The 21,580-nt window shown below is 43.9% G+C and overlaps 1 protein-coding gene across 2 annotated transcripts in view; it reads right to left on the bottom strand.

Moving 5' to 3' along the window:
* Positions 1 to 15,676, bottom strand: part of UBE2D2 (ubiquitin conjugating enzyme E2 D2) — a 36,022-nt gene extending 20,346 nt beyond the window's left edge. Inside the window, exons 1-2 of one of the 2 annotated variants that reach the window (XM_067305166.1) lie at positions 15,531 to 15,676; positions 4,294 to 4,357 (exon numbers count right to left, since the gene is read on the bottom strand). In XM_067305166.1, the coding sequence (XP_067161267.1) occupies positions 4,294 to 4,357; positions 15,531 to 15,554 (88 nt within the window). In that variant the 5' untranslated portion in view covers positions 15,555 to 15,676. Of the gene's footprint in view, positions 1 to 4,293; positions 4,358 to 15,045; positions 15,166 to 15,530 lie in introns of those variants that run through there. The other variant, XM_067305167.1, reaches the window with a different exon arrangement.
* Between the last annotated feature and the right edge of the window lie 5,904 nt (positions 15,677 to 21,580).

Genomic DNA, 21,580 nt, shown 5'->3' with positions numbered 1-21,580 from the left:
GAGGAATACAGGAAAGTCTAAGTATTTGAGACCAGGATGTGCTAGCCTATGCTGTAGGTTAAAACTGATAAAAATTAAGTCTTATTCACATGCAGCTGTTCAAGAGAAAATCTAAACTTGGTAATACAGAATTGTGGAGAATGCCTTTATGCTGTAGAAAACAAGCAAGATAAATGCTGTTAGAAAGGAAATAAAGGAAATTCTCATACAGATTAACGTTGCTCTGTATTCCTCTGCTTTCTCTGAAAGTTACAGTGCTACTGTTCAAGGTGTACCAGGTTAACAACTGCCAAACAGTACTGCAGGAACTCTCCTTCTGCATGGACATCAGTTACATATTTATATTATCTTCAGGACAGGGGAGTTGTACAGAAGACTGTTCAGTTGTCACAACACAATTCTTCCTTAATGCTTTCTTACAGCATAGAAGTTGAAACCATCTGCAGGTTATGTATATAACCAGCAACTGATGTCTACAGCTTTCAAGACTGCTACCTGCGTCAAAGTAATCTTGGCCCACAGGGGCACTACTTGTTCTCCTCTAGCATGAGCGGCTTTTAATCACACAGTACAGGCATTACAACTGGGTATACCATACAAGGGGGGAAAAAAGCAAAGTAAAAACAGCCCTGCCAAGACTAAGGGACAAGAGGGGTTAGGATTAATAAGTTTGTAACAGAAGGTATTTTAAACACCACCAGCTAGCAAAGAAAAACTACATCTGATATAGACCCAGGAAATTAAGACAATGGGTCATGTACTCAGTCAAAGGTAATGTTCAGCCATCTTAAAATATTTCAGACAGCTTCAGAGTGAGTCCATGCTACCTGTAGAAGGACAGAGAGCAACCCAGAGGAAGAAGACAGAGGGGAGGCCAAGGAGGGGGGAAAAAAAAGGGGGAAAAAAAAAGGAAAAAGTAGTGAGGAGTGCTGCCAAGTGTGAAACAACTAAGAATTTCACAGGCAAAAATAGATGCTGATAATATCCACTAGGATTGTACTGGAAAATACAGGTAGCACTGGATGTTGACCTGCACACATCTGCACGCTTAAAAAGACAAGATGAGATAACCAGCAATCACCCTAAACCCAAAAGAAGCCATAAAGAATTGAGAGCTTTACCAGTGAGCCTTGACATTTTACAAATTAGATGGGAGTTTCCTTCCGATTCCTATCCCAGAGTTGGGAAAATTCCTGGTTTAATTTAAGCTTTAGATTCTCACAACATCCAGGACAAGTTTGATGAACTGAAAGATGTATTTGTTATGCAAAGCTTGTTTCAGTCAATTATTTACTTTGAAATCAACCATTCAAAAAGGGTTTTGTTTTGTTGGGTTTTTTTTAACCAAGAAGGAAGTCTCTGACATTCAGTAGCTGAGCAGAGGTACCTGCTTGGAAGTAAACTAAACCACTGTGTAGTGTTTGGGAAGTATACTAAAGCTTTGGCAGTGCAACCCCATCACAAGCATCTTTCCAAAACAAATTGGGGGGGGGGGGGGAGAAGGGGGATTAAAAAACATTACTGAGAGAAAGGAAATCCTGACCCTAAAGTTAAAGGCACAAGCAGCTTTTCTCCTTTTACAAGATTTATGAAATACAGGGATGAGAAGCTTGTAACAGGGAACAGATTAATCAACCAGACTAGAAAAAGTACCACTTTGCAAGCACAGCATGTTCTAAATTTTGAAGAACTTCATTCTGACAAGGCAACCTAGTCAGAACTAGAACACTGGGTTAGGTATGGAAGAAGTTACCTTTCAATTTCTATTCAGTTACTCATATCTCCAAAATGTCAGCTCTCAATACTGAAAGCCTTTCATTAGGTCTTCCAGAAGGAAGAGGGCATGAAGACACATTAATATTATTGCTGAATACAGAAAGCTTTAAAGCAACTTTCCATTACATTTATCAACTCATCTTCCCACCTCCTCTATCAGATTGTATCAAGCACCTTTGATGAACTGTTTCATAACTGATCACAACTATTTCACTTTGATAAACAGTTTCCAAAGAGTATATTGTGGCACAAGTCACACTTGCAAATTTACGGGATGAGCGGCCTCAAACTGACCCTGTATCTTAGCAATTTCCCTTCTATGCAGTTTCACCACTGCATACTTTGAAACACATTTTAAAAACAGAAATAAGTTATGGAGTAACAAAAGAAGCTTGATACAACTGTTAGAAACCTCAAAAATAAATGCGGCTTTGACTTGCCTGATAGCATTGCTAAAAAAGGCTATACTTCTAGATATTTTCATTCTTGAGTCTGTCTTTTTTAACCTAGTCCTAGATTTTTATAGGTGTGAGTTTCTACACACTTCAGCACTTGAGTAGTTCAGAAATGACTTGATCTCAGCAGTTAGTTTCTTCCTTTTGGAAAGGATACATAAACTTAAGTTCTTAGAGCATAAGAACAGCTAGATCTTGAATTAGCAAACTTGAGTTTTTATTATTTCCTACTCTCCTGGGTCAGATGCCATGCTGAACAGCACATTTGTCAGAGATACTGCACTGCACAACAAGTTACAAATCCATGCTTTGTAACAGCATACCAGTTAGGACTAAAGTGGCTGAAGCATTCATTATATAGCCTTTCCTATAGGGCAGAGCTGCTAAAAGAAAAAATATATGGATCAATTTGTACTTCTTATGCATTTCATATCTTAAATACTGATGTAAAGGTATTCACAATGCAAATACCTGAATTTGCCCTAGGGCCCTTGGTAAAACCAAAACAAAAAGTGAATTTACAAGTGTAAGTCATTACAAGCGTTCTGCTTGCCGGTTTGTTAAGCTACAATCAAGAGTTGAAGAATTACTATGAAAAAGTAGCTTACCAAAAAAGCGTAAGCCTAGTTAGAGAAAAGCCTACTTCCAAGTGTACAACTTGTGAAACTGTTGCAGTTCAGTTTAAAATTAAGGCATCCTATGAAAAATTTCACAAGTACAGGCCAAAAATTAAGATGCCCTATTCACAGCTAATCAAAGCAGACAGGGAACATTACCTAGAACCGATTTAAAGAAGCATCCATATAAAGACCATTTAGTTAACGACACAACATCTTGCCCTCCCAAGCCCAACACATGCCAAGACAGCAGTAGGTCTTCTTCCTAATATAAAGCAGTGTATTTGAAAAGAAAAATGCAGAGTACGGCTTTTTAAGCAATAACTGATTCTTTTCCTGCTTCAACACTTCTTAGTTTTTAGAGCTTCGAAGAGGAGAGAACAACAAGTTCAAAGCACCCACACCAGGAGAACAACTTTCCAGAAGAATGAAACAGGAAAGACCACCAGCTGATGTGTATGCCAAAGAGATATTCCTAGGCATATGGAATCAGGCAGTGCCAACTGATTTGAATACTGTTTTTAACGCAGTAGTACCATCTGATTTACGGACGCACTACCTGTATTTCCTTATCTCATTTGAGGCTATGTCTAAATCAAGTGACAAGTTAGTTGATTACAGCAGGATTTAAACATTCTGATTTTGCTTAGCAAGCAATCCAGAAGTAGTAAGCCAAACTGAGTGAACTCCTCCTGCTTAAGGCTGGAGAAGAGCCAAGCCTGGTTTTCAGTTCTTATGCTCTGATGTGCCCTATAATACAATAACACAAAACAGATTAAAGAACAAGTGATGTTTCCAATGTTCCTATAACTCATTGACCACGGTAATTATTACAAACAAAAAAACCCCCTAAGATTACTGCATGATTTGAGCTTTAATTTACTAATTAGTCTCCCTTCCATTCACACTTTACCCTCTTATCCCTAAGGATTGCATGTAACCCTTTCACAAAAGGCAGTGGCAACTTCAGTTCCTGTGTTAAATACTGTTTAATCTTGACCTCACTGTACTAATATGAGGACTAGACTGATTTCTTACTTTATAGGACCCTGTGATTACACTACATATGATTTAGATACCAAACAAGTTCAAAAAGCTGTAGGAAGCTAGCTTGCTGCTTTGGCCAGAGAGCTGCCGAAGTTTACAAGCTTCTGCAGATAGCACACAGTGTAAAAATAGTAGAAGACCAACTTAGAAGCAAGCAGCTTAAGATGTGTTTAGCAGCCACAGCTGCCCAAAATGAAGTGACTGAGGGATCTTCAGTGATTCATGAGAGAAGTATTAAGGGATATAGAAGGGCAAGAAGTTTAAGGTTTATATGTAGAGTAATATCTAGCACACTTTTAACCAAAACATTGCAAGGGCACTCCTAGCTGAGGAAATAGACAGGAAAGTTAAAGACTCAAGTGTTTATTGGGTTAATATTCAGATACTAGCATACTTACTGTCATCACCAACAGGCCCTGCTGAACACTGTGCTGGAGGATCACGTGCCAGATCATTCAACTCCTAAAAAAATAAATAAAATAAAATAAGAACAGGTTGTTTTTTTTTTAATTTCAAAACCAATCATATATTAACTCTAAAAACACTGCTAGTAATACTTGAACTACCATGCTTACTTTAATATAATTTTTCTGACACTGCAAGGAAGCTAACCCCACAAAACTAATGCCAGTACCCCAGAAAGCAAAGTTGTACCTTAAATTAAAATATTTGGCACACATCTTCAGTTACCTGCTGTGACTTAATAGTTTGGAAGCCTAAAGGAGTGTTCCTCAAGTCATAGAGCCAATCACATTAGCTTTGCCTTCATTAAAACTAAAGTACAGAATTTAAGAAACCCAAGCATCATCAAGGTATTATATACTCCACTATCTGTAGGCCACAGAAAGATAAGATGGCTTCAGTCCAGACACACTCTGTATTAGACTTCTTTTTAACCCTTGTATTATGACAGCTCCCAAGTGCTCCTGCTATAGTGAACTAGTCCATTTCAAGGATGCAGGTGTCTTTTTGCAGTATATAGAACTTAACAGCCTGGTTGCCTTTATCACCAAATCCACACATCGGTGAACAGAAGTGGTGAACTGAACAAAATGCAAGGTCTTATGCAGCTACAGAACTGCTAGTCTGTGAATGGAAGTTCTCACAATTTAAGTAAAACTAACTTTTTTTTTTAAAAGTACCTGCCTCAAAATCTTATTCTGAAGAAACCCTATTAAGGACCTCAAAATTTCTCTAGCCCGATGTATTGAGCAATTCAGAATGCTTCTGAGCTATACCATATTTCAGTTTAAAGTAAATTTTCATCCGAGTCAGAAGAAAAAAAAGCACCGACAGTCATATTTTAATGAAGAAAAGTTGACACTGCCACTGGTAATTCATGTTAGCAAATTGCTCCTCCTAAATACACTACCAGGTATGAGCTGGTATTCTTGCTACTCTTCCCCAGGAATTAAAGATTTAATGGGAAGTGGAAATAGAAGTAAAGCTCTGAAATCAAGCTTATCTGTGCTAATTCTGGCTCAGCCATTGACCTGCTTTGCATGACTTTGTTAAAGAGGTAAAAATGATGGGCCCAAACAGGTTAGCTTTTGCTCATGCTGGCTCAGTCTAGGAAGCTAGATATAAACACCAGACAACTATTATGAGAACTAAATCTAGCATCCAGGAAACATTCCCATGCTGTCCCCTGAGCTGTTGCGTACTCAATACATTGCAGCCCGCAAGGGTTACTGCAACAGGCTACCTCACTTCACTTATCCACAGTGGAGTCCGAGAAAGAGGGTTTATCTGAAGCTTGTGAAAGACAAAACACTGAAGGACAATGATCAAGACAAAGTGACTGCAGGAAGTGAAAAAGCTTGCAGCTTAACTGCCTCTTGTTATTTACAGGCAGCATTTAAGTTCTTGAATAGAAGACCTCTAGAAGTTCCAGCTTCTGTTTCCCATGAACAAGGGAGGCCACTGCTGACCAAACCCCCTACCTCAGTACAAGTTGCCAGATACCACAACAGGAAGTGAAGCCCTACTTCAGGTTTACCTGTTTGATGTTGCCTGACACCAGACAAGTGAATTTTGAGATTCCCCCCCCCCCAGTATGCAGTTCCCCAAGAGTCTTACAGTGGAGATGCAGAGCTTCACATAGCCATGCTCCTGTATAGTACATAAGTTTAGTTTTCCTCTCAATGAGGCTCCCAACTTTTAAAGAGCCCAGTTGAAAACCTCCTTACTTGACACCATGGACAACTGAAGGCTTTCTGGTGTTCCCACTGAGCCTGTTACAGAGCTGATGCAAGCAAGCCCTGCTTATCCATCTTATGGTTCAACATGTACTTGGACTGGGGAAGATATTGAGAATGCAGCATCTGCTGAACAGCTACATCTACACCTGAAGGTAGAGAGCATCACCAAGCACGTCTGTAGGAAGTAAGGGAAGAAAAACCCTTCAGAGGTGTCAATTATGCAAGTCAACTCAGAGCAGCCAGTTTCACTCACACAAGGATTCCCTTCTTGACTGGGAAACTCTGCTACCATAGAAGTCAGTAACAGTGCTCTCATTCCCCACCAGTGCACTTCATCCCACCCACTGTACATCTCTCTCCATTCTAAGTCCAGAGAACTATGGTGAGCATCATTAAGATTAATGGAAATTACTGTTCAGCCAACACCCCAGACACACACACGTAGTAACAATTTTTCAGACAGTAATAGTCTGCAAAAGACAGTGTCCCTCAGAGCAGCAACCTGCACTGTGCTCCATTTCACCATCAGTAAGCCAAGAGACACTCCTTGCCATCAAGGCAGCAAAGGAGCATGCAGTCAGTCACGCACAACTTCACTGACACCTTTATGGTCACCTGAAGGCCACATACATTCTTTGTGGTCAGTTGAGTCATGGCTGGAAAGAATGAAGTGACTCTCCACATGCACAAATTCAGAAGGACAGGCATGAAAGTTTACAAATACGGACTACCCTAATTTTTCCTAGCAACCCTCAGTAACTGCATAAAATTCATTTTCAAACACTATTGGACTCAAATCTTGTGGAGAAGAAAACACTGATGCTACAGTACTCAAAACTATGGTCAGATGCATCCATAAAAAAAAACCCTAAGCCTCTCCTCCTTGCCACTTGTAACTCTTTACTCCACTTTTATATACACACAGCATGCAGAAATAAAGCTTTATTAAGGGGAGTACAACAAGAAGCCATATTTTTCATGCGAGACCACAACCTACCATTCATCTTCTCTTCTATACAGGGAAAAATAATTACATACTCTGCCTACAGCTTGAACATGTTTTATTATCTAACGGAATTCAGAACACCAAAGCTACCCTTATGTTCACCCTACATCCTGCAGCTCAAAAGCAGTACTGCAGCACAGCTCTCATGCATGGATGAAGTAGCACACTACATGTGGCATCACTGGAAAAAAAAAGAAAGTCTCATGACAAGGTGGAGTCACCCTGTTTCTCAAAATTATTATTTCTCTTCAATCCTCAGTTCCAGTTAGAAGAAATACCTGCAGTTTTTTGAAGCTTTGTATAGTATCTCACCAGAAAGATGACTTAAAATGAATACTCATACCACTTGTGTCAGTGTTGCAGCTCTCACCTAAGGCTGTATGTCAGGTTCTGCTCCAAGAGTTCACACCAGATTAAAGCATCACAAACTAAAAGGCCTGCATGAGGAGCAATGCATAGGCTCCTTGCATTTGGAAAAGCTTAGCAACAAGTCTCAATCCAGGTCTCTATTCTTTAAGTGTTGCAGAGTTTAGCTGAACAGCTCAGATGACAATGAGAAAATTTAACTTCCACAATATACCTTCTTTAGAGTACAGTCATCATCCACAGTAGACAGCCAGTTGCCCCTGAACACCAGAGACTAACATATTATGGGATTTGCTGACAAGGCACAAATGACAAATTTTTAACATGCTATTCTCTTTAAGCTGCCTACATGCTAGCAAGACTTCCACAAGTCACTTCTCAGACTTGCAGAGCCAAGTTTAAAAGAATGATAATTATATACAGCTGCATTCATCCAGTACAAATGCAGAAGAGTGTACACTGCTGCAGTATAGCATGCCAAGTTTTTGCATCCACCTAAGATGTTATCTTGCCTTTTGAAAACTTTGGTGCAGTTTCTAAAGTACTCCTAACAGCAGATCTAGTGAGGTGTTTGTTTCCAGATGTTACTGAGGTAGACTGAAAAGCAGCTTATAATCCAAAATGAATGACTCAAGAGTTCAAATAAAACTTGAATTCATAATACATGCAGGATTCAATTACATTTTGGTATCATCTATAAGCCAGCCGTTACCACACATATCAGATCCTAAGCTGCAAGGCCTGCTAATATTTCCTAGCAGTCAGGGATGGCTTCTTGGTCAGTGATAAACTCTGATCTTGACAATGTTGATTTTAAACTAAAAGCTGAAGAAAGCTGTAGCTGCTTACCACTGAAGACTGTTTCTGAACCTTAGGCACATAGAGGTTTTACTTTAAGAACTTAATCTAAAGGCTGCCGAATTCTTCACTCTTAAACTTCAGTTTTCATTTTTCAGCTCCTAGAAGGCTACCTCACTTCAGTAGCAAAACTGAACTACCCAGCTTCAAGTTCCTGCCTTCTCCCCTGCAGCACACTACCCTTGGAGTTGGGCCCACTGCTGAGGATATTAACTTGACCCATCTTTAAAAGTTGAAAGCATTAATTGGTTCCCCAGAAAAAATGAGTATGTTGGAGCACACTGCAAAGGGCAGCAAAGTTCAAGAAATCTTGCCCAAATATCAAGCACTATCACTACACCCATGAACTAGTTATCCTAATTTAAAGCCACAGAACTCTCAAGAAACTGACATTTAAGCTCCCAAAAGTGGATTTGTGTTTCTGAGTTCCCAACAAAAAGTATATGCCTACTCAGAAGTTCAAGAAAAGTATTCTAAAGAAGAGGGAATATAGTTAAGCCACAGGCTCACCAGCTGTGCTACCAAAGTCATGAATATCATCAGCTGACAGTGAGGACTCAGGGTACATTGAAAAGCCAGTGCCACAAATCTCATTCAGATCAAGGTCAATTGCTACCCTTCTCCCATTACTCCATTTCCTACTAGCTAATACAATGCAATTAAAACTGCCATATCTTGATCAAGGAGTTCAAACTGCACAAGAAGTTTTTAAAGCACTGTCAAACATAAGTGCTGAGTTTTATTTTAAAGTTTAATCCTGTACATTTTTCAAAGTATAATTCACTTTAATTGTAAGCTTCAAAAATCTCTGTTACAGAGGTTCAAAGTTACTCCTCTAGAGAACAAGACACCCTCTTGAAAAAGTTGCTCTGGCTGGAAGATCAGACTAGTTTTTAAGGATTTTAAGTTAATCCTGATACAGCCTTCAGCAAGAAAAGCCAACATGGAAGATTACTACTCACTAGGTTGGCTTCATGATGTTGGTAGTTAACACCGCTGTCCTGTGGCAGTCAGTTCCAGCAATTTTAAACTTTGGTAAAATTCCCTAAATATATTAGATATGCTTCTGAGCAGTTAGGAGTATCTAAAGTCTTTTTTTTTTTTTTTTTTTTTTTTTTTAAGGACTCTATGGCATCCTGTCTTTCCTCCTTACTCCAGTTTCAGGAAATTAGAGTTTGTATGCTAAAAATTATTCAGAGACTCAGATTAGCCTGATAAGCCTAATTTTCACTTGCAGTAGCAACTTGACAGCAAAACAAGCTTTTAATGCGACTTTAGCAAGTTCCTTTGCCTGAAGTCCCTGAAGCCTTCCTTGACAAGCAGCCTAAGATTGTGTTGCAAAATTGTAATTCATCTAACTAAAATAGAACTTCGAGCCACTTAACCATTACTTGGCAGCTGCTGTCAGAGCAGCTCTGAGCAACACAGAATCAGGGCGAAAGTCAAACCAATAGCAACTCTTCCTTACCTCAACATGAGCAGCCAGATCACAGCTCAGAGAAGCAGCTGCCAGCCACCTGAGGAGGTCTGACACAGAAGTTAAACGTCATAAAAGTCTGCTGAATATTTTTTAGGTCAGTGGGTTCTACATTTATCTGTTACAGAAGACACTACGTAGGATAAGGTGCAATAGCCTGTTATTACAATGCATTTTACATCACTTTATAGATGTACTAACAGCTTATCAAGCAGTACCTTTCTGCAAAGTAGTGCTCACATGTGTACACCAAGGTCAGATGACTGATTCCAGACAGTATTCAGAAGCGCTCTTCTGGTCTACGAGGCTTGCGTGATTCCAGAATACCTGCCATTCTAAGGCTACTTCCTCCTATTAACAGAAGCATTTTAATCTTCAGAAGGATTTTAATCCTTTTTGACTGAATCTGCTTTTTCAATACTTGAAATGGCTCAGGTCCACTGACTTTCTTGACTTCTCACAAGTCTCAGAAGAACTGCTAGAAGGCAATCAGTTAACCGAGTAACTTAAGAAAAAGTCAAGCTGCTTATTCCCCTGTATTTGATGCAAGGTATCCGTTATGAACAAGTTCTGATATACTGGTCACCTTTCATCTCTAAACCTGAAAGACAGCAATACCCACAGCAATGTACAACTCCCTCCTGGTAGGGAATACGAGTATCAGCAGAGCCTAGATAACTAACAGAAGCTTCACCAGTATACTGGGTATTGGCTACAAACAAGGTATTTAACTCAGATGGGCTGCACTAGCCGTTCCATGAACGCAGTAAAAAGCTACAACGGAAGGACTAGGTTGTTTCTAGTAGCTGCTTTAGAGCAGAGCAAATTGCAGAAGTAAGAGTTTGCTCAACACAGGCAGCATGCATACCATACAGTTTATACTTCAATATCATTTGAATAACTGATAATAATCCTGATGTAAGCCATCTGCTAGTAGTCTTCATTTTGACAGAAGTGACACTTAAGCATTTTATGGGGTCAAGCAGCTCTGGACTACAAGTGAGCCTTGTTGAGCCCAGGCATCACTACAGATTAGACTTTGGTTCTGTGGAGCAGTACTGCTTATTTGCAGAGGTCCAAAAGCAGGTAGTAAGCCACCATTCCTCTACCATAAGAAAATCTTTTACCTCAGCAAGACTCAAGCACAGCTTCTGTTTTGCCATTCCCCTTGTGGTAGGGGATCTCAAGCAGTTCGTACAGGGTAATCCATAAGAGACAGTGAACTAACCTTTTATTTGCTCTCCCATTCAAAGCAATTCCAAATGGTGTCCTACTTAATCAGTTATAGGTAATATATTTCCTAAAAATAAACAATGCAGACAGGGATGTAGCTGAATCCAAAGTGTTTTGGCTTGAATCTTAAATAGAAACCATTCATTACAGCCCTCCACTATAAATCTTATCCCATCTCTGGATATATTCAAAACAAATACAACATGGAGATAACAGTAACATTAATTATCCCTGCACTTCATAGCTACTCTGCAATTGGTTGTTATTGTTACATGCAACCCAACTTGTCCAAAGCTAAACACTTCTGACAAGTGCAAGAGTCTCAAATTTTTTAGACCAGTGGGCCAGTAAGCACCTAGGCAAGAATTAAGAAAACTACTGCCTGAAAGACTGTGTAGTGAATAATACAAGCAGCAGTCCAACAACAAGCCTCAGTGTTTGAGACCTTTAGGAACATGTGCTTAAAGAACAGCTGCTGCTTCTTAGTGCAGACACGTTACACCAGCTTGGGTCTCTGGAGAACTCTGGAGACAACTGTGCCTCCAGCGACATGCCCAGGACTAGGGCTGACCACAGAGGTTCTTGTACTAGCTCACGTGCCAGTAACAATACTGCTCGGCAGACGGCAAACAACTTTATTCTGTTCTGCCCCTTTTGCCACCCAGAGGAGTTCAACATGCAAGAGGCCATTTTAGATAGCATCATTTGCACTGCATCAAAGGCTTATTACTCCTCAGATTTTCTGCTTTAGTTATTTCTCAAGTTCTCACGACTATACTATCAAAGCATACAAGAACTGCGGAGAAAACCTCACAGTCCATGGTAGAGAACAAAACTTGAACTGCCAAGTATTTATAAAGCCGGGGCAAAACTGAGAACTGAACACTAAATATATTGAGACTGATAATACCTTCTGAAAATGCCTAAGTAGCAGCTTTTGTTTCCATTGCCTTTCTTGTACTCAAGTCTATTGGGATTATTTCTACTTAATCCACATTCTGCAGGCTTCTGTTCTTGCCACAAGGTGCAAAGAGCAAAGGTGGGAAACTTGCTGTTCTGCTGCTTATTCCAACAAGGATGGTCACTACACATGAAATACTGCTGCTGCTTTCCCTAAAGATCAGGAAAAAAAAAAAAGATGACATAAACACTCTCCACAGGATTTAAAATAGCTGGAGTGTACATGACTAGTGATTACCCAAGTAGGAGTGAAATACAACCACAGTAACTCAAGTTAGAGTACTCCTTTTCCATCTGTAGCTTGACTCATAGATAACTTTAAAAGTAGTGATAGAAGAAGTGGTTATATTTCCTTTCACATACTTGGTTTCTGTTGGAGATTTTGGCTACAGCCCTATCATCACTACTCCCCTCAATAACCACTCAGTCTACTAAAATGCTTCCTACTTTGAGCGTCGCTAAAGCAATGGTGTATATTGAGTTCTACAATATCACACTACTCTTCAAGTCTTTAGAGACTCATGTTACCTAACAGTCCCCATTATCCTTCAGGATTCCTTTGCTTTGAAAAGGAGCATGAACAATTAATCCATGAGTAACCAGTGTTAACAAAGACTAAATACATTCAATTTCTCTTCTGTTGAGAAATGCAGACTTGAAACATAAGTGCTCTGTGAGAATGTTTAATCCTGAAGCTAAATGAACACTAAACTCCAAAGAAGTCTCATTTAGCTTTGCCTGCTACACTTCATAAGGTACCAGACAAAAGTTATGCCCTCCCCACAAAATCCCTGTATTATTTGTTTTCTCATCCTTTTCCCCCCACCCCTTCCCAGCAGTCACATTTATTCTGTTCTACCATTCACCGTAGTGCCCCGGGTATATTCTAATGGCAGGCATAGGACCCACTCCCATAGAGGTATTTTGAAAGACCATTGCCCCTAAGTGCACAAATGTATTGCTGCAATAATTCAGAACAGTCTTCACATTGCAAAAAGTGTCACTAAAACAAGTGACAGAACTTTGCAGACTGAACTGATACTAAACTAGAATGTAACTTGCTTAATAGCAAGTCTAACTCAACAATATCTGAAATTTGTGTGGATTTTCTGCCAAACCTATGGATGAATCCACTTCTCCCTTATCTGTACTTTTTGATAACCAAGTAAAAAAAGCATAACCCCTTACTGTACACTTTTATTAGGAAATTAAATATACTAACCATTATACTCTAAATCCTTCCCTTTTATGCTCTACCTATTTCATGACCATAGGTAAGCCTTCAAGCTCTCTTCAGCTTTCTTCTTAGCCTTAGCTTTAATTTAATCAATACCATGCATTAAGTTTCACAATAACTTAAAAATAACCTACCGGCATAGCAAGGACATTAATATATTGTCCAAATCTTATATTATGCACAGAGGGAAAAAAAACAGCAAGAGATCTTGAATATTTGGCATCAGGTTCACATTTATTTCTCAACAAATATGAGACCCACATAGATAATTCAGATCAGAAATCCTATGGGAGGACTGGCTTCTAGATCTGAACCTTGCAGGCAGATTCCAAGCTGACAGCTACAGCTTTCAGGGAGAGGATACCAATTCCATGCCTGATTCACCAAGGCAGTAAAAGTGTGCTTGAATAGTCCTCTCTGGGAGAAACGGCTTTTTTGTGTCTAAAAGATACTATGATGATCAAGCAAGCTATAGTTTCAAGATCAGAGAAGAGATTCAGAAGCAATATTTTTCTAGAAAGCTGGCATATGGACTATAGCACATCTTCTCCAGAGGAAAGGATGTCTCACATACATTTCCCTATGAGCATACTAGATAGCTTCATCAAACTAATAATCTGAGTCAATGCTGTTCTAGAATACATCACACTATTTTGACTAGTTGAATGTGACAACTTACTGTGCTTCGCATTTCACTACCCAGCACCTAAGAACTCCTTTTTCCTCAAGGAGCGATGAATAACTTCAACATAAAGCTTAGAGGCAAGCTGTGTCAAAACTTTCAGTGAAAGAAGCGTTGCACTACTCCACATATCCTCTCCTAAAAACTGGCAAACAGCACTCAACAAAACAATCAGCTCAGCACATGGTATCTTGATGTTACTAAGTGCTAAACATACGCAGTTCCAGAAACGGGGCAATTTGAGAATGCATGCGTGTTAAACAACATTTCATCACATGCAGCAGTTGCAAGACTGAAGCTGCAGGATGCCGTGTCCCAGGGGAAACCCCCTCCCCCCCCCCATACCCCTCCGCAGCTGCGGCGGGCGGCGCGCAGGGGGCCTCCAGCGCGGCCCCCGGCCCCGCCGCGCAGCCGGGCCCCCTGGCGGCGACGCAGCTCGCGGCGGCGCGGCTCCGCCAGCCGCCCGGGGCACGGCCTCGGCAGGCACGTCGCTTCCGAGGAAGGCCGGGGGAGACACCCAGAACAGGAGTCCACCATCCTCATTAGTTACTAAAATGAAACAAAATCCGCACCTCCAGTTTTCTTCCTGAAGCCATCAGCTCCTAGAAAAAGATTAGCCCCAGCGTCAAGAACTGACTCCTTCAGAGCGCTTGTCTGAAGAGAGCGGTGATTTTTGGAATCGTGGTAAGAATTTAAGAGATATTCTACTCTGAAGAAAAAAAAAAAAAAAGTGCCACTTTATTCCAGGCTCCAAACGCATTCTGCATCTTTGGCAGTCACAGCAGCGCCAACACAATCGGGCCTGCTAGCAGTACAGCAATCAGAGTCAAAGGAGCAACAAGGAACCTGGTCTGCTTCAGACTTCCCACCAAGTTCCTCTGGTTTCACCTTTTTAATCTGGGCTCCTACCACCCTTCTTCATTTCTGGGAAAGGCATAATGTTCCCTTTCCTCAGTCTTTAGTCAAACGACAATCATGCTAATACCAAGAAAACCAACATGCAAGCCCACTAACAGGAAAAAAAAAAATCCACAGAAATGTTTACTTCAGTGTTAAAAAAAAAAGGAAAGAAAAAAGAAAGGAAAAAGGAGAGGTTAAACACTCTTCAAGAACTCCAAACAGTAACTGACCCCGAGCAGACACTGGCCTGCCCAGGCAGGGCCCAGCTCTCCCTTCGTGCTCCTGGGACGGTCCCGGGCCCCGGGCCCCACGCAGGGCTTCGGGCATGAGGCCGGAGACGAGAGCCGGAGGCGCGGGCTGCGTCCCAGGGGAGCTCGCCGCCTCCGCGAGCGGGCAAGGCCCAGCCCCCGGCTGCCCCCGCCGGGCTGAGGGGCCAGGCGCGGCCCGGCCGAGCGGGCCCATCCTCCCGAGCCGCGCAGGCCGCGCCGGCCCAGCGGCCTGGCCGTGCCCACGGGGCGGGGGGGGCAGCGGGGCCGGCGGGGAGGCCGGGCCCGCCGGGGCAGGCCGGGTTATGTAAGGCGAGCGCTAGGCCGGGCCGGCGCCCGCTCGGAGCGCGGCGGCGGGCGCGGCGCGGCGGCGGGCGCCGAGCGCGGCGCGGAGCGGCGCGGCGCGGGGGGCGGGCGGGGGCCGGGGCGGCGCGCGGCCCTGCCCTTACCTTGTGGATTCTCTTCAGCGCCATTGTGTGCGCGAGGCGGCGAGGAGGGGCGCGCGGGCGGGGAGGGGGCAGCCCGCGGGGACTATTTTCCGAGGGGGAGGGGAGGAGGAGGAGTGCGGAGGTGGCGACAGCGCGAAGGGGGGAGGGGGAGGGGAAGGAGAAAAAAAGGGGGGGGAAGGGAGGGGAAGGGGGGGCCCAGAAGGCGGCGGCAGAGGTGAGGGGGGGGGGTGGGGGCCTCCAGGCGGGCGGGCCTCACGCGCTGCTCCCCCGGCGGCGGCCGCTGGACTCTCGCTCGCTGCCGCAGCTCCTACCGCATCCCTCCGCGGGCCCTTTATGCGCTGCCGCCTCCGAGCCGGCCTCCCCCCCGCCGCGTATCACTCCGCCGCGGCCTCCCTGCCCCCTCCGCGCCCCGTCCCTGCCGGCTAGCGCGAGGCTGGCGGCGCGCGAGGGGCCGCGGTGGCGGGGCCGAGCGCGGGCGCGGCGCGGAGTGGGGGAAGGGCGAGAGCGGGGAGGAGGCGGCGGGGACTATTTGCCCTGCGCCGCGCGTACAGAACTCTCCAGAAGGGGGAGGGGGAGAGCGGAAGGATACGTGAGCGGGGAGGCTGCGGCCGCGCGGAGGGGGGTGGTTGGCGCCGTGCGTGACGGCGGCTTCTCGCGAGAAGGCGGGAGGGGAAGAAGTTCCGGCCGCGCCGCCGCGGTGGATCGGCCTTGGCCGTGAGGAGCCGGGGCAGCGCCCGGGCCGGGCCCGAGCTCGAGGCGGCGGCGGCGGCGCCCGGCGCGGGGGGAGCGCGGCACCCGGGCCGCCCGCCCGCGGGGAGGCGCCGCCCCGCCCGGCCCCGGGGAGCTCGTGAGGGCTGCGGGCGGGCCCGGGACGTCAGCGGCTGAGGCGGCCCCGGCGGCGGGCCCGTGGCCCCTTCCCGGAGGAGGCGCGGGTCCCGCCGCGGGAGGCGGCGAGGCTGCGTGGGCCCGGGCCCGGGGTGTTGGTCACCGGGAGGTGGGGAGGGCCCCGAGCCAGGCAAGGCCCTGCAACATAAGTCCTCCAAGACCGCGTTAAACGACACTTAAAAATGATGCTGGCAACGCCTCGAACCTGCTGGAGGAGTACTAGGGTGTCCCGTTAATTATCCCTTTACCGTGTTTAGCGGCATGAGGCTGATGCACAGCAATTTCTTCTTAAGGCGGGGAGGAGAACACTTTAGATCACAGTATGTCTCTGCAAAATAAAGGCTTGAACAATCAAGCATGCTTTATTTATAGTAGCAAGAAAGTACATCAAGCATCAGGCTTACCAAGCATACCAAGATAGTGCTGTCGTGCGAAGAACTCAAGAAGTACCAAAGTGCTCACCAGGCCGACAGAATCATGTAGGGAGAGGAATACTCGAGCAATGACCTTGCCTGTAAAGTCCCACTTCCAGGGGAGGAAGAAAAAAATCGTTTCCATTCAGATGTTTACTTCTCTGCGGAGAACACCAGTAAGGGAAAAAATATGTTAATTTTCAGATAAGTGAGCACCTGCTTGCATTTCATGCAGCTTTTATCAAAAAGTCATCAAATAATGCTTCTGATTGCTCCCAATTAGTAGCCATGAACAGGTTCTGCGATGCTTCAGCAAACCTCTGAGCCATGCAACCACTTCCTGTTTGTGTAGCTACACAATCAAAGCATGAATGGATAATAACCATAAACAGCAAGAGCAAAAACAAAAGGGCAACTTCCCTTTAGGTTTGAATAATCAGAAACTGAGTGAACTAGGCTGGGAACAGTCAATAGGACACAGCTTATAGACAAGGATTTTGTTTTAAAATTTGAACAACTCACTTCTGTGGAGCAGTTCAGCCTAACAAGAAGCTGTCCTCACACAGACCTGTAACTAAAGCAGTTCTCTTACAACCTGTGAGCCCTGGGACATCTTATACTATTAAGACATTTTAGACTCTAGCTGAAGTATTTTCTGTTTACCCTGCTTCTCTTCCCGTTGCCATCTTTCATTTATGAATCGGGACTGGGCAGTCACTTCTCCATGTTAGACTTGGGATGGCTGGTGTCTTGTGCTGTCTGCATACTTCCAAGCTGGCAGCTCTGATACTGAATTTCTAGCAAGGAAAATGCCAAGAGCATTTTCAATCACTACTGGAACTCATAAGACTTTCAAGAAGGCATGAGGTTTTGCTCCTTTACAGGCACTCATAGCAAAGCCTGGTTTCCTATAGATTTATGTCTTGTGCAATTGACATTTCTAGTGGATTGTACTAAGATTTTCTGTTATTACCTGTCTTCCCCTCCTCACCTTCTGGTGCTGCAGTAGAGCTGTGTTTTTCACCGTTCTTCTTGTCATTTTCACACCTTCTGTGCTTTTCTTGGCAGAGAGGGATGGAAGGCTTAAATGGCAGACATTAAAGAGAAGTAAAATACTCATTCCAAGCTGCAAGGAGCAGATCTGTGCTTGAGACTCAGCTCCAAAACTTCCCCTGAGGTCAGACACTATGCCTTTGTTAAAAAGCTCTTTTGTGAACCAGTCCCTGTAGCCAGCAGAGTTACCTATAGCATTAATTTGCCAGCTGCTTTTGAACTGGGAAGGTTTGGAAACCCCACACTATTTCTGATGTAGAACTGGCAATGATAAAATCATGCCAGCTCCTCCCAGAGCACCTGCTCCTTTCTCCTCCCAGCATAGCTGCTGCTCACCATGTTCAGAGTGGAGGTGAAGATCTCCAATAGTACTTGCACTGTTTGCAGAGTGCTGTTGGGGAGCCTGGGAGCTGCTGCCTAGCATGCGATACTTGTCGTCTGTTCTCCTGCTGACTTTGCTGCCAGCCTTTCTACAACAATCTAAGATTTCCCTTCTAGTGTATTTAGGAGAGGGTGTGTTTCAAATTATTTTCTCTCTCCTCTTCCACATTAGGTTTCTCCCCACAGAAATCTTGTTCTTCTGCTTTTCTCCCCTTCCTCTGCCCTCTCATAAAATCTTCTGACATGACAGAGAAAATAAATCACACACTCAAAAAATTGTTTTTCTGGGTTTTCTGGGTCTTTTCAGCAACTTTGATTCATTTTTTGGTTTCTTGATCCTTTCCCTCTTTTCTGTAGCCTTTTGCTCCCCTTGGGTTGCCAGACACCTGTTCATTCACCCGCCAGACACCATTCATTCATTCATTCATTCGTTCAGAAAAGCAGACAACAATTCTTCCCCAGCTCATCACTCTGTCACCCCCAGCGCCAGCTTGAGGCTCCACTCCGTGGCAAGAGAACCTGCTCTGCCACCTCGCCATGCCAGTCTCTACTTGCACAGGGAGGAGGTGTTCAGGAGCTGGAAATGTTCAGATACTAACCCCTTAAGGCTATCCCCAGTCCTGGATCCATGGCAAAGCTGTTCTTTTTCCAAAGCATTCTGCTTTCCTCTTGCTGCCCAGCCAACATTACAGTAGTCAGATCACAATCAAGCAATCTTATTCTGGTTTCTAGAAATGGCATTGCAAATTCCTCTTTACTCGGAGATGCTCCTTGGGCCCTGAGAGCGGGTACAGTCACAATAGCTTTGCCCCTAGCCCTGCTCTAACTTGCCCTATCCCTCGGTAGGGCAAACATCAGTGTTGCCTGCTTTGAGAAACAGTTCAGAGGACCCTGCTTTGTATGCCACTTTGCAGTGTAAAAACAACCCACATTCTTTACCCAAGAGCAATGTGCACCTTTAGGTACAGGTGACCATGATCCAGCCGAGGACTATTAGCACAGACATATCCACCATCATATCCACCATCACTGTAGCCACGTAGCTTCCAGGTCAGGGCTGGCTCTTACACCATAGCTGAGTAGAGACATGCTCCAGGCTCAAGACAGCAGCAGTCAGAATCTCAACACATGTTGAAAACAGCACTTGGCTCTTGCTCCACTAAAATGCATTTAGGAGTTTAGCTCAATGCTGAATATCCTGAACTGAAGTCCTACTAGTGACTGCTGGGTGGAAGAAAGGCCTCCTTATCCTCAGGCATCTTCTGAAGCATCCCTCTAATGTTTCTGGGGCAATTTTCAAAATATCTTTAAGTCACATCCTCTAAGAGCTGCACCTGCAACTTTCAGAGATCTGCACACCAGCTAAAATTGATGTCATTTGTTTTTCCAGTATTCTAATAAAAAGTGTTGGAATTTCTCCCCAAATTGGAAAACTATTTTTGGCTCACAATAATAACAGTAACAGGCTCGATTGCTATTTTTTCCTTGTCAAGCTTTGATAAGTCTTCTCTGAATAGTAAAGCATTGTAAAACTCAATCCAGAGAATCAATGATTTTGAAAGTGTAAAGAGATAGTAAAATTGTTATGTTGTGATTTTAGTACTAGGGATGACTATGATGTGCTTTTTCTTCCTAGACAGATGTGAACTCCTCTAAGAGAGAAAAAAATTATAAGAAATTGAAAAGTCATTTTTATCATTGTTATTCACAAGGTCAGTTCCCTTAGATTTGCTGAAAGGCCTTAATTCTCACCTTTAATTTCAGAGATTTGGCCTATAGCTTTAAAAAGATAGACTTTAACTCCTTAAAGTCTACAGAGAATTGAAGACAGGGTTATGTTGCAACCAGAACGGTAATTTCCCCCGATTCACAGTTAGATCTTTGTCTGATGTGTCAATAGTTTAAACACTTTCCATTGGAACTAGAAGATGTCTTAAAAATGCCATGAGAATCAAGAAATACCTGGCACAAGCAAACATTAACCTAAGATCACAGGGAGCAGAGCCAGGGAATCCCTGGCCATACTCAGCTCAGGCCAGGGTTTCTGCTCTTGTTTTTTTCCCCTTTTGCTCTACAGTTGTTGTTTGCTTTGCATTCTCTTCCCCTTTATTCTCTCTCTTTGCTGAGGTTTATTGTTCAGATTCCCCCTTCCCTTCCCTGTCTGTAACTCTCTCTTACTGCCTTTCTCCCTGCCTGCTGCCTTTCTCCTTTGCTTCTCCTCCACCTTGTCTGTGACTTTCACAGGAGTCCTCCTGCTGGTCTCAATCTCTTCCCACCCCACTCCAAACATAAAGACAGTGGGACTGACACCCCACACACACTTTCTGTATCCTGCATCAGATCATGTTCCAGTCCTGTTCTCATCAGCAGCAGAGAAGATTTAGGATGCATCTGCTCTGAAAAATCTCTTATGTTCACCATCCAGAGCAACCCTGGCTGCAGATGAACATTGCTTGTTAGCCAGACACTGTTTCTCTGCACCCTTTGCTGCTTGCCTCTTACAAAGCATCCCTCCACTGCATTTCCAAAGATGTTCTACCTGCAGCTTTCTGCCTTCTATCTCCCACGGAGTGGGCCATGGATGGCAATGGAGGTGGTCCTGCAGACCCAGGATGCTGTGGAATACTGTGGTCCCTCACATCAGGTGCACCACAGTGCTCTTAGCTTCTGTTCCAAAGAGCATTGTGTGATCTCCTGTCTCTGCCTGCCAACATCATCCTGTGCAGGAAGGGCTGGGAACTGGTGCAAAACAGCACAGCATCACTAGAGGACTAAGCTGGGCCCTGCCTTATCGTCAGATGATTCCTGCCTCCATATCTTTCCTTCACCACCTTCCTTTGATCAGCTCTGCTCAATAGAGTCACGCTGCAGTGCTGTATTCAAGGAAAAAATTTGACATGCTTAGGCAAAGGCACAAAAATTTAAAAATGTACTAACTTTCCAGCCTACTCAGCCAAATCCATTTTTCTAGGCTTTAATAACTAGTTGGGGCCATGGTTAGAAGGTGAAAAAAGGTTATTTTAAAGGAGATGAGACACAATTAGAAAAGGAAAAACCTCACACTTCACCAGTGTTATGCACACACTAGAGGATAAGTGTCCAAGAAAAATCCCAGAACAAAGGACCTGAAGCAGTGAAGAGAGCAGAGTTAAGGGTTGGGGAAAAGAAAGCTCTATGTCTGAGCCTGAGGTGCAAACAGCAATGGACCTGCATTTCTTTCTATAGCTGGAAACTGAGGAGAGTTATTTGCCTGTGTAGCTGCTAAAAGATTTGCGCTTTTGAAAACCAGGCACGGAGGCCATTTTTTCCCCCCCTCCT

This window comes from Apteryx mantelli, chromosome 14, assembly GCF_036417845.1.
Source record: "Apteryx mantelli isolate bAptMan1 chromosome 14, bAptMan1.hap1, whole genome shotgun sequence".
Taxonomy (NCBI): Eukaryota; Metazoa; Chordata; class Aves; order Apterygiformes; family Apterygidae; genus Apteryx; species Apteryx mantelli.
The sequence above is the reverse complement of the archived record's forward strand: the minus strand, read 5'-3'. Positions and strand labels throughout refer to the sequence as shown.